General features: G+C 51.4%; 1 protein-coding gene across 1 annotated transcript in view; it reads right to left on the reverse strand.

The window, feature by feature from the left end:
* LOC137424239 (uncharacterized) overlaps positions 1-12,449 on the reverse strand; it is a 238,076-nt gene that overhangs the window by 143,600 nt on the left and 82,027 nt on the right. Inside the window, exon 3 of the mRNA XM_078773568.1 lies at positions 5,987-6,115. Coding sequence (XP_078629694.1) covers positions 5,987-6,115 — 129 coding nt within the window. The remainder of the gene's footprint in view (positions 1-5,986; positions 6,116-12,449) is intronic.

Consider the following 12,449-nt stretch of genomic DNA (forward strand, 5'->3'; position numbering starts at 1 on the left):
TTCCGCTCGGTCAAGCAACATCTTTAGCCGTGTCCGTAACAATATATATATATATATATATATATATATGGTGGGCACAAGGGGTAATAATTCCGCGCACCAGTGGGTGGCGCGAGCGTCCAGGCGGGGAACTGAAATGCATGCCCCGCCTTTCGGCCGATCGGCCACGCCCGGGGGCAAGGCGTGGCCTCAGGACATATATGCGGGCTCTAAGCTCGAGCCCGCCCAGTGCTGATATGCGAGCTCTTAATAAAGACTCTTGTTTGTATCCACGCGTTGTGGCCTACCTCTCTGGCAATCGAGTCATGTGTGCACAGCACCACACTGGTGACCCCGATTGGTTCAGCCGTTACTGACCCCCGAACGCACCATGGCTAACAACGCCATCGCAATCAAACTCCCAGAGTTTTGGGAAGCGCAAGCCGACGTTTGGTTTGTGCAAGCCGAAGCTCAGTTCCAACTCCGGGGCATCACGGCGGACGAGACCCGGTACTACCACGTGGTCACCGCCCTCGGGCCCGGCGCTGCCGCCCGCGTCGTGTCCATCCTTCGGTGCCCGCCGGGCGACCACAAGTACGAGGCGCTCAAACGTCTCCTCCTCGCCACGTTCGGGCTCACGGAGGTCGAACGTGCCGACCGCCTCCTGGACCTTCCTGCCCTCGGCGACACACGACCATCCGTCCGGATGGATTTCATGCTGTCCCTGCTTGGAGACCAGCGCCCGGATTTCTTGTTCCGCGCACTTTTCCTCCGCCAGGTACCGATACAGGTGCGCCTCGCGCTGGCCGGTTCCAAAATCACGGAACCCCGCGCCCTGGCCGGAGAGGCAGACAAGTTTTTCATGGCCTGCGACACGCGGTCGGTGTACGGTGCTGCCGTAGTGCATCCCGGTGCAGAGGCTACAGCGCCCCCGACTTCCCTCGTGGCCGCTGCTGCGCCCCGCCCACTACCGCCGCCGCCACCACCACCGCCGCCGGCACGGTCGACGCGGCCGCCACCGCCGCAAACCTGGTGCTACTACCATGCCAGGTTCGGCCGCAAGGCTAAAACGTGCCGCCCGCCGTGTTCTTTTGACGGGTCGGGAAACGACCGGGCCGGCGCTCACTTGCGGCCCTGAGCGTCGGCCATTCCGGCAGCCTCCTGTTCATCACGGACACCTTGTCCGGGCGCCGTTTTCTTTGCGACACGGGAGCGCAGGTAAGCGTCCTCCCTGCCTCCACGTCCGACAAGCAAACCGCGGGCCGGGGCCCCGCTTTGCTTGCCGCCAACGGTACACCCATCCGCACATTCGGGAAGCGTTGCCTCTCACTGAGGTTCAGAGGGCAGCGCTTTCAATGGTCGTTCGTCACCGCCAGCGTGCCAATGGCCCTGCTCGGCGCAGACTTCCTATGTGCGCATGGGCTGTTGGTCGACGTTAAGCGCAGATGTCTCGTCCAGGCCGAAACCTTCAGCTCGCTCGCTTGTTCGCTGAGCGGCCCGTTGAGCAGCTCGCTGAGCGGCTCACCGAGTGGCTTGCCAAGCAGCTTGCTGAAGGGTTCCGTCCCGGCGAGGTTAGTCTGCACGCTTCCGGCAGCGGACGAGTTTACCCACCTCCTCGCCAGTTTCCCGGCCCTCACGCGGCCCACCTTCTCAGCGGTGGCCATCCAACATGGGGTGGAGCACCATATCCCCACGGTCGGGCTGCCGGTCTACGCCCAGGCACGCCGACTCGACCCCACGAAGCTCGCCGTGGCGAAAGCGGAGTTCGCCACGCTGGAACGGCTGGGTATCGTACGGCGCTCCAACAGCGCTTGGGCCTCTCCTCTGCACATTGTGCCGAAGCCCGGTGGCGGATGGCGGCCATGCGGTGACTACCGCCAGCTCAATGATGCCACCACCCCCGACCGCTACCCGGTCCCGCATATCCAGGACTTTTCCGCCCGGTTGGCAAACACGACCGTGTTCTCCAAGGTGGACCTCATCCGGGGCTACCACCAGGTCCCCGTACAACCGGACGATGTCCCAAAGACGGCCGTCATCACCCCTTTCGGCCTCTTTGAGTTTCTGCGGATGCCTTTCGGGTTGAAGAATGCGGCCCAGGCGTTCCAACGGCTCATGGACAGCGTCTTGCGCGACTTACCTTTCATCTATGTCTACCTGGACAACATCCTAGTCGCGAGCGCGTCCCGGGAGGAGCACCTGCTCCACCTCCGCACGCTTTTCGAATGCCTGGGCCAGCATGGCCTGATCATCAACCCCGCAAAGTGCCGTTTTGGCGTCGCCGCCATCGACTTCTTGGGGCACCGCATCACCAGGCACGGGCCGTCCCTTTACCGGCCAAGGTGGAGGCGGTCAGGGGTTTCCCGTGCCCCCGCACGATCAAGGGGCTCCAGGAGTTCCAGGGCATGGTAAATTTTTACCACCGCTTCGTGCCCTGCAAAGCAGCGTGCCTCGCCCAGCTCCTCCGCCCCCTGCACGAGGCCCTCCGGGGCAAGCCGGGCAAAGGTGACATCGCCTGGTCGGAGCCGATGGCCGGGGCATTTGCGGGCGCAAAGCTGGCCCTGGCCAACGCCACCATGCTGGCGCACCCGGAGCCCGATGCACCGATCGCCCTCACCACCGACGCGTCAGACTACGCAGTGGGCATGGTACACGAGCAGTGGGTGCGTGGTGCTTGGCAGCCCCTGGTGTTTTTTAGCCGGCAGCTTCGCCCGCACGAACGCCGCTACAGCACCTTCGACCGCGAGCTGCTCGGGCTCCACCTGGTGGTCCGACACTTCCGCCATCTGCTTGAGGGCCGCCCGTTCACAGCTTTCGTTGATCACAAGCCCCTTGTGTTCGCGATGGCCAAGGTCGCCGAGCCATGGTCGGCCCGGCAGCAACGTCACCTCTCTGCCGTGTCCGAGTACACGACGGACATCCGTCATGTCGCGGGTAAAGACAACCCGGTGGCGGATTGCCTTTCCCGGTCCGTCGCGCACGCGGTCCACCTCGGGATCGACTATGCCCGGATGGCGGAGGACCAGACCGCCGACCCCGGCATCCAGGCCTTGCGGACCGCCGTCACGGGCCTTCGCGCCACCGAGGTGCCGTTCGACGTCGTGGGCGCGGCCCTCCTGGGCGACGTCTCCCTCGGCCGGCCTCGCCCCATCGTGCCCGCTGGCTGGCAGCGCCCGGTTTTCGACGCCATCCACGGCCTGTCACACCCGGGCACGAAGGCCTCCCAGAAGCTCGTCACGGCGAAGTTCGTCTGGCATGGCCTCAGGAAGGACGTCCGCGACTGGGCCAGGACGTGCCTCGCGTGCCAGCGCGCAAAGGTCCACCGCCACACCCGGGCCCCGTTGGCCCCGTTTACGGTGCCCGAGCATCGGTTCGACCACGTCCACGTCGACTTGGTGGGACCTCTGCCCCCCTCGCGGGGGTTCACCCACCTCCTCACCATGGTGGACCGCACCACCCAGTGGCCGGAGGCCATGCCCTTGGCGGCGACGACTGCGGCTGACATCGCACACGCTTTCATCGCGACGTGGGTTGCCCGGTTTGGTGCCCCCTCGGACATCTCGTCCGATCGTGGCCCCCAGTTCACCTCGGAGCTCTGGGGCGCGGTGGCGCAAGGGCTCGGCGTCAAACTGCACCGCACCACGGCCTACCACCCCCAGGCCAATGGCCTGTGCAAGCGCTTTCATCGCTCCATGAAGGCCGCACTCCGGGCCAGCCTCCACGACGGCAGCTGGGCCGACAGGCTTCCCTGGGTCCTGCTGGGCCTCAGGACGGCGCCCAAGGACGACCTGCGCGCGTCCTCGGCGGAGCTGGTCTTCGGACAGCCGCTGCGGGTGCCAGGCAAGTTTATCCCCGACTCCACGGCTCCTTGGTCCGCGGCGCAACAACGCTCCACCCTGCAGGAGGCCGCCAGGAGGTTCACCCCGGTGCCCACGGCACACCACGGTTGCCCGCCCTCCAACGTCGCCCCGGAGCTTCGCATGGCGGAGTACGTTTTCATCCGACACGACGCCCACCGGGCACCGCTGCGGCCCCCGTACGACGGGCCTTTCCGCGTGGTGGAGACCGGGGACAAACATTTCACCGTGGACATCGGCGGTGCCCCGGATCGTATGTCCGTGGACCGCCTCAAGCCGGCCCATCTCGATCTGGACCACCCCCCGCAAGCAGCTCTGCCTCCGCGTCGAGGCCGCCCCCCGGCGGTCAGACCCCCGGCACCGCCCAGCCCCGCCGTCCCGCTACCCCCCAGCCCTGCACACATCGCCAGGGGGCGTTTTGGCCGGGTCATCCGGCTTCCCCAAAAGCTCACCCTTCAGGTGCGCGGGAATTCTGGGGGGGCGCGTGTGGCGGGCACAAGGGGTAATAATTCCGTGCACCAGTGGGTGGCGCGAGCGTCCAGGCGGGGAACTGAAATGCATGCCCCGCCTTTCGGCCGATCGGCCACGCCCGGGGGCAAGGCGTGGCCTCGGGACATATATGCGGGCTCTAAGCTCGAGCCCGCCCAGTGCTGATATGCAAGCTCTTAATAAAGACTCTTGTTTGTATCCACGCGTTGTGGCCTACCTCTCTGGCAATCGAGTCGTGTGTGCACAGCACCACATATATATATAATATATATATATATATACACATAACCACAGGCACATCTGAACAATCGTGGTATCTTCCGAAACAAGAAGGCCATTGTGTGCCGATGCCCTGCCACAATCCCCATTTCCTTTTCCTTTTTAACTCAACTGGACTACCGTCCAGTTGAGTTCATTACATACTGAACCCTCCGGCGTCCATCGTCTGTCGTCGTCTGTCGTCTGTCGTCCGTTAACTTTTCGACGTTAACACTCCAGCGTCCACAAATATCAACCGATTTTGATCAAACTTAGAATGTTTAACCCTTACCACACAAGGTAGGTTGCTATTGCATTCCAAACCGATCCGTCACAAAATGGCCGCCATGGGCCGCCATATTGTTTTCAGCTCCGAAACGACATTAAGACTTTAACGTCCACAAATATTTATGGATTTTGATCAAACTTAGTGTGCGAGACTCTTACCACACAAGGTAGGTTGCTATCGCATGTCCACCCGATCTGTCACACAATGGCCGCTATACAAGTACCTTAAAATTATTACACAAGGTTGTTGGCTTTTCATTTAAGTCAAATCTACTACAGACAACTGACCTACTTTAAAGTTGTCCAGTCAGTTCAGTTGAGTTCTGCTTCCCTGGAAGCTCTAGTTTGTATACGTGGAAGTCAAGTCAATCGAGTCAAGGCTCATGGAAGGGCTTGGAGACAGAACGGATAACGATGCAACAGAACAAAAGAAACAGTAGAAAGAGAAGGTGGAAATGCCAGCAGCAGGGTCGATGGAGAAAATAAACAGAGGGATGCGGGTAAGGATGAGGGCTGCAGGGGAGAATGCTCTCAGTAAGGAAAAACTGGAAAAAGCAATTTTTTAGAGGGGACGAAGGGGGTGGTTTAACAGCGGTAGAAAAGATCATGGTTATACAACAAGAGAATTAATGAACAGGTAAACGCAATTCGACCGTTCCTGAGATTAGCTGTTCAATTAGATCTATCTGTAGTTGGAATATTCAGCCTTCACATTATTGTTACATCCGCATCCCACATTTCTTCATCTGTTGATTTCCTTGGCTCAAATAATTATGCAATACTTAGGCCTTGTTTTCTACTCTTAACGGAACTTAAAATCCACCCGCAAGTTGTGTTAACCTCATAGCAGGGTCTTCTTGGTAACAAGCAAAAGTTAACATGGATTTACTGTTGACTCGATAGCCAGTTCAACAATAACTAACCAGAATGCATCAGGATGCATCACTCCCTGCTTGCATTCCACTTGCGTCTCTGCCAAGGACAAGATCCAGAACCAGATATCCCAGTGGTGAGCTTTGCTATCGCCTGAGGTTTCGCACCTTCCGTCGCTTTAACACGTGAGAATTTAAGCACCATTAGATAAGGTGTTTGTGTACATGTACTCGGTTGCTCACAGGCCTGTCACACTCCATCATACTCCGGCACCACAACTCCTCAAGACGCTCATACACATCTGCCACATGCGTGTTGAAGTAGTCAGCATAGTCCTGTGCCAGGAGCTCGATGTTGCTGGAAGAAACGTCCTGGAAAAACAAACAAACATTCTTTCAATATGAATCACATTCACTATCACTGCGACCAAACTCATGTTATTGTAAATCATGATCAGGTAGTTAATATGTTGTCAAAGGACAGTCTCGAATCCCACCTGTCAAGACATCCTGGCATCACGTGAAACATGCGTAAGCTCCAACAACAGAACCTCATGATTGTTTGTATCTGCCGTGATTTATTTAATTGTTATACAACCAACCGCCCCCACCGCCTCAACTTGAAATGGGAGGCCTATGCTGCTCTAATTTATACGACTGCTGCAAAGTTTTCCCAAACATGCCATGGAATTGTGGTGCTGCACGAAACACACAGCCATTTTCATTTTGTAAGCCATTCAATATGGCCGCATTCGGCGAGGATAAGCGATGCCCTGCAGAGCAATACAGCTCTCAGAGGAGAAGGATGTACAGTATATAGAGCGTATAAATAACACTTTACCGACCGAGCTACCAAGCGCAGCTTGGTCCTTCGACCGGATCCGACATCGACCGGTCCTTCGAGTTACACACAAACTGGCAGGAGATTAGAGCAGTGTGAGGAACTGACTCACCCAATATGGCCATGCTTGTTTCTGACACGTCGCTCAACGAAAAGCACAAACATACAGTACATTCAGAAAGTATTCAGACCCCTTCACTTTTTTCACATATTGTTATGTTGCAGCCTTATGCTGAAATAGTTTCAATTCATTTTTTCCCCTCATCAATCTACACTCAATACCCCATAATGACAAAGAGAAAACAGGATTTTAGAAAGTTTTGCAAATTTATTAAAAAGAAAAAACTGAAATATCACATTGACATAAGTATTCAGACCCTTTGCTATGACACTTGAAATTTAGCTCAGGTGCCTCCCATTTCTCTTGATCATTTTTGAGATGCTTCTACACCTTGATTGGAGTCCACCTGTGGTAAATTCAATTGATTGGACATGATTTGGAAAGGCACACACCTGTCTATATAAGGTCTCACAGCTGACATTGCATATCAGAGCAAAAACCAAGCCATGAGGTCGAAGGAACTGCCTGCAGAGCTCAGAGACAGGATTGTGTCGAGGCACAGATCTGGGGAAGCCCACAAAATAAATTCTGCTGCATTGAAGGTTCCCAAGAGCACAGTGGCCTCCATAATTCTTACATGGAATAAGTTTGGAACAACCAGGACTCTTCCTAGAGCTGGCCGCCCGGCCAAACTGAGCAATCGGGGGAGAAGGGCCTCGGTAAGAGAGGTGACCAAGAACCCAATGGTCACTCTGGCTGAGCTCCAGATATCCTGTGTGGAGATGGGAGAAACTGCCAGAAGGACAACCATCACTGCAACACTCCACCGATCTGGGCTTTATGACAGAGTGGCCAGACGGAAGCCTCTCCTCAGTGAAAGACACATGAAATCCCACAGAATCTTGTTTCTCACAGTCCGAGAGTCATTTAGGTGCTTTTTTGCAAACACTAAGTGGGCTTTCATTATCCAGAGTCCATATCCAGAGACCTTGATGTTCCTGTGTCCACCATACACAATGTTATCAGAATGTTTAAGGCCCATGGCACTGTAGCCAACCTCCCTGGACGTGGCTGCAAGAGAAAACTTGATCGAAGATTGCAGCGAAGGATTGTTCGAATGGTGAAGAAAGCACTTCGATCAACTGCCAAACAGATTCAAACTGACGTTCAGACACAAGGTACGACAGCTTCAACTCGCACCATCCGTCACCAACTCAATGAAAGGGGGGTTCTATGGTAGACCCAGGAGGACCCTGCTGCTGAGAAAGCCTGACTAGAGTTTTCCAAAACACACCTTAACAAGCCAAAATCCTTCTGGGAGAATGTCCTGTGGACAGATGAGACCAAATTCGAGCTTTTTGGTAAAACACATCATCTCTATGTTTACAGAAAACAAAATGAACTCTTCAAAGAAAAGAAAACCTTCCCTACAGTCAAATATGGAGGAGGTTCAGTGATGTGTTGGGGTTGCTGTGCTGCCTCTGGCACTGGGTGCCTTGAATGTGTGCATGGCATCATGAAATCAGGAGATTAAAAAAGGCATTTTGGAGCACAATGTTCAACCCAGTGTCAGAAAGCTGGGTCTCTGTCGAAGTTCATGGGTCTTGCAGCAGGAGAACGACCCCAAACACACTTCAAAAAGCACCCAGGAATGGTTCAAGACAAAACGCTTGACTGTTCTGAAATGGCCAGCAATGAGTCCAGATCTAAATCCCATTGAACACCTGTGGAGAGATCTGAAAACAGCAGTTGGGAGAAAGCACCCTTCAAATCTGGGAGAACTGGAGCAGTTTGCACAAGCAGAATGGGCCAAACTGCCAGTAGAGAGGTGGAGGAAGCTCATTCATGGCTATAGGAAGTGCTTGACTGCAGTTATTTTGTCCAAAGGCCATGCTACCAAATATTAAGTCTCGGGTGTCAATAATTTTGTCAATGCCATTTCTTTTTATTTGCTGATTTAAAAGGATATATTAAGTTCTGAATCAAAAACAAAGGTTCTGTAATATTAGCAGTGAAATAAAGAATTGTGGAGACCAAATACTTTTGTCAATTTCAACATATATATATATATATATATATATATATATATATATATATATATATATATATATATATATATATAGATATATATATATATATATATATATATATATATATATATGATATGATATATATATATATATATATATATATATATATATATATATATATATATATATATATATATATATATATATATATATCATATATATATATATCATATATATATATATATATATATACACATTCAGACTTGGCATTTAATATGGAATATTTTTTTGTGGGGGTGAACTTACTTTTCAAGATGTCTTAGAACCAAAAGTTCATTGGAATTATGTTGAAATTATTCTAGATTTTGTTAATGTGACCTTTAAAAGAAACAAAAATCACATTTGACATTTCGAAACAAATAAATTGATCCTTGAAAGTGATGTCAACTGATATCGAACTCAATTCATGGACAGTACTGTGTTAAACTTCTGTACGTTTTCCAGAAGTATCTCTTTATTTTGCACATTAGCCAAAATTTTTTTTTAACAAAAACAAAAGTTAAATTACGACTGGGATTACGGACAGTAAAATTACAGTTCAGTACTTCGTGTTACCCCCACGAGCATTCAGGAGAGCACGTACACGTTGAAGCATGCTGTTCACGAGATTTGCCAAGGTTTGGACAGGAATCGCTTGCCATGCAGTGACAATAGCCTGCTGCAATTCAGGCACAGAGATCGGCTGCTGGTCCAAGTGGTCGATTTGACGCGTTAATTCTGCCCACAAGTTCTCTATCAGATTCATATCCGGGGACATGGCAGGCCACTCCATATGCTCTACACCATGGTCAGCAAGAAAGTGTTGGATCATGCGAGCACGATGAGGACGTGCATTGTCATCTTGGAAGACAAAGTTTCCTCGAAAGGCTGCACGAGCAAATGGAAGCAATGTTTCTTCCAGAATGGCCCTGTACTTGAACTGGTTCAGGTTTTCATTCAGAACAACCAGGTCAGTTTTGCCCCCTGCATGAAAAGCAGCCCAAACGGTCACCCCACCACCCCCAGCTTGGACTCTTGGCACTATACAATCTTTGTTGTAGGCTTCATGCACTTGTCTGCGCACTCGGACGCGGCCATCTTGACGACAGACCAGAAATCTAGACTCGTCACTGAAGATCACGTGATTCCAGTGTCCTGGCTGCCATTGACGGTGCTCTCTGGCCCACTGCAATCGGCGCTGGCCGTGTTGTCTGGTCAGGCGTGGTTTTCTCGGGGGACGCCTGGCACAATAGCCTGCTTGAACCAACAGGTCCCTGGTGTTGGGCTAGCGGCTAGGGTGCCGGCTTAGGATCCTAGGATCCTGGGTTCGAATCCCGGTCGATCGCTGAATTAACGCCAGGGGGGTTGACTCAGCCTGTCATCCTTCCGAGGTCGGCAAATCGAGTACCAGTTCACTGGTAATTCCCTGTTTGTCGATAAAGGCGGCAAAAAGGGTTGGCGTCAGGAAGGGCATCCGGCCGTAAAACATTGCTTCAAAAAGGGGACCAAAAAACAACAACAACCACGGTTCCCGAAAAAGGCCAACCCCCACTTTGCGGGGAAAAATGGCCTCTAAAGGTGGTTATTTTTATATATATATAACCAGTCGTTGGTTGACTCGCCTTCTGGATGCAGGCACATTTGTCAGTTGCTGCCACTCAGCCCTAAGCCGATTAGCTGACTTGGTACGGCCATTGCGGACTAACCGGTGCAGCTGGCGATCATCCCTCCTTGTGGTTCTGCGGGGACGTCCTGGCCTTGGTATTGGAGTAGGGACACTCCTCTGAGCATTTCGTTTCAGGATCTTTGACACCTGACCTTGAGTGATGCCATACTGCCGAGCAATAGCACGCTGTTTCATGCCGTAATTTCGTAAAGCCACCACTCCATGACAAACAGCATTGTCGAGTTGACGGACCATCTCCAGAGGAAGCGGCAATAACCATTGGAGACGTGCAGCAGTTGTTTTCCACTAATACAGAACGCAACAACCCTTGTATACCCGACTGTGAAGCCAATCATCAAATGCACCTGTCCGTATATTTTGCCACGCCACCTGTGATATAATCCTGTTGTTGACTTCTTGCTGCGACAGACAATCAGTGACATGGTTCTTTCAACAAATAAATCACCAAAGTGTAAAAGAAACTCACCAGATTGATATACTGAGTTAAGAAAGTAAACCCAAGTCAAGAAAAAAAAATATTCCATATTAAATGCCAAGTCTGTATATATGTATATAATGTCAATTCAGGCATATTTATTGTAAAATTTGCATTGTTTGCTTGTAAAGGTTTTGAACAAATTCAATATCAATCAATGAAATTAAGATCTTGCGGTCCTCACGGAGCTGTAGCCACGACCCACAGTTACTCAGATCGATCTTAAACAAGCCGGGAGGTTTTCAAATGAAAACTAGTTTTGACGAGCACGTCCCAGGAGGCAAGACCCAGACAAGGGAACTATATAATCATAAAGGCTGTTGCACTATTCCAAACACTTTATGCTGCTCTAGTCGACCAAACGCTGTGTCCTGTTTGCTTGTAGCAGGAGTGCAAACGAATCGGTATAACACGGACAAGTTCGGTTTTGGGATTCTTTAGGTGCTTTGGCTTTTCTTACTTGTTGTTTATCCTCGTTTTTAGTTTTTCTGTCCCAACTCCCCAAGCCATGTCCTCTCGGTGAGATCAACAAAAGGTGTGACGGTTTAATAGAGCAAAGATTTTATTAAGTGATTTTCACCATTGAGAGTTGGGGTCAAAAACAACACACAACAACAATACAACAGGCATTTTAAGACCATTTTCCCTGCTAGAGCGGGGGTTAGCCTTGCTACTTCCATCTGCAGAGCCCCATGATAATCTTCTCCATTTTGCCCTATTTTCTGCATTTCCCCTTGTTAAGCCGTTGCCTGCATTTCTTCTTCCACCACCTTTAGCCAAGTCTTTCTCGGTCTTCCCCGTCCTCTACTTCCTTCTACATTCATTTCCATCACTCTTCTCAACCAGTCACTTTCATCCTTCCTCAACACATGACCAAACCATCTCAACCTGTTCCTCTTCACAGCATCAATCACAGGCTCTATTCCCATCATCTTTCGCAATTCATCATTTGTCTTCCTCTCTCTCAACGATACTCCGCACATCCGTCGAACCATTCGCATTTCCACCCTTTCCAGCCTTCGTTGCTGCTCTACGTTCATTACCCATGTCTCGCTCCCATAAATCATAACACTTCTCACACATGCAGCATACACCTTTCCCTTCAGCTTCAAAACAACATATAGCATGTAGCATATTAACAACATATAGCCAAAAACAACATATAGCATGATATTTCAAAACGTTGTGGACGAATTATGACAAAACTAGGTGGATGAGTTGGCTGGGTGACAAAAAAGAGCCGATTCGATTTTGGTTGAGGCACGAGCTGTTCTACTTTACTGTTTTCTTCAAAGGACATTATCAGGATCGAGCCATTGTTCTATTAAAGGACTAAACGTCCAAACTAGAGACATGGAATGATCCTCCCAATTTGAGCGTTTGCATGCCTCGCTGATGGTTGCACATATCCAGTGCCACTAATGCAGTGCCCCCTTAAAAGCCTGGTGTTGGCTTAACGGCGAAGGTGGCTGGCTTAAGATCATAGGGTCTTGAGTTTGAGCCCCTGTCATGTCGTTAATATACCACCAGGTGGGTTGACTCAACCTCTCCGATCACCATGGACAATGCCAAG

The sequence above is a fragment of the Myxine glutinosa genome, chromosome 3 (genome assembly GCF_964187855.1).
Source record: "Myxine glutinosa chromosome 3, kmMyxGlut1.1, whole genome shotgun sequence".
NCBI classification, from domain to species: Eukaryota; Metazoa; Chordata; class Myxini; order Myxiniformes; family Myxinidae; genus Myxine; species Myxine glutinosa.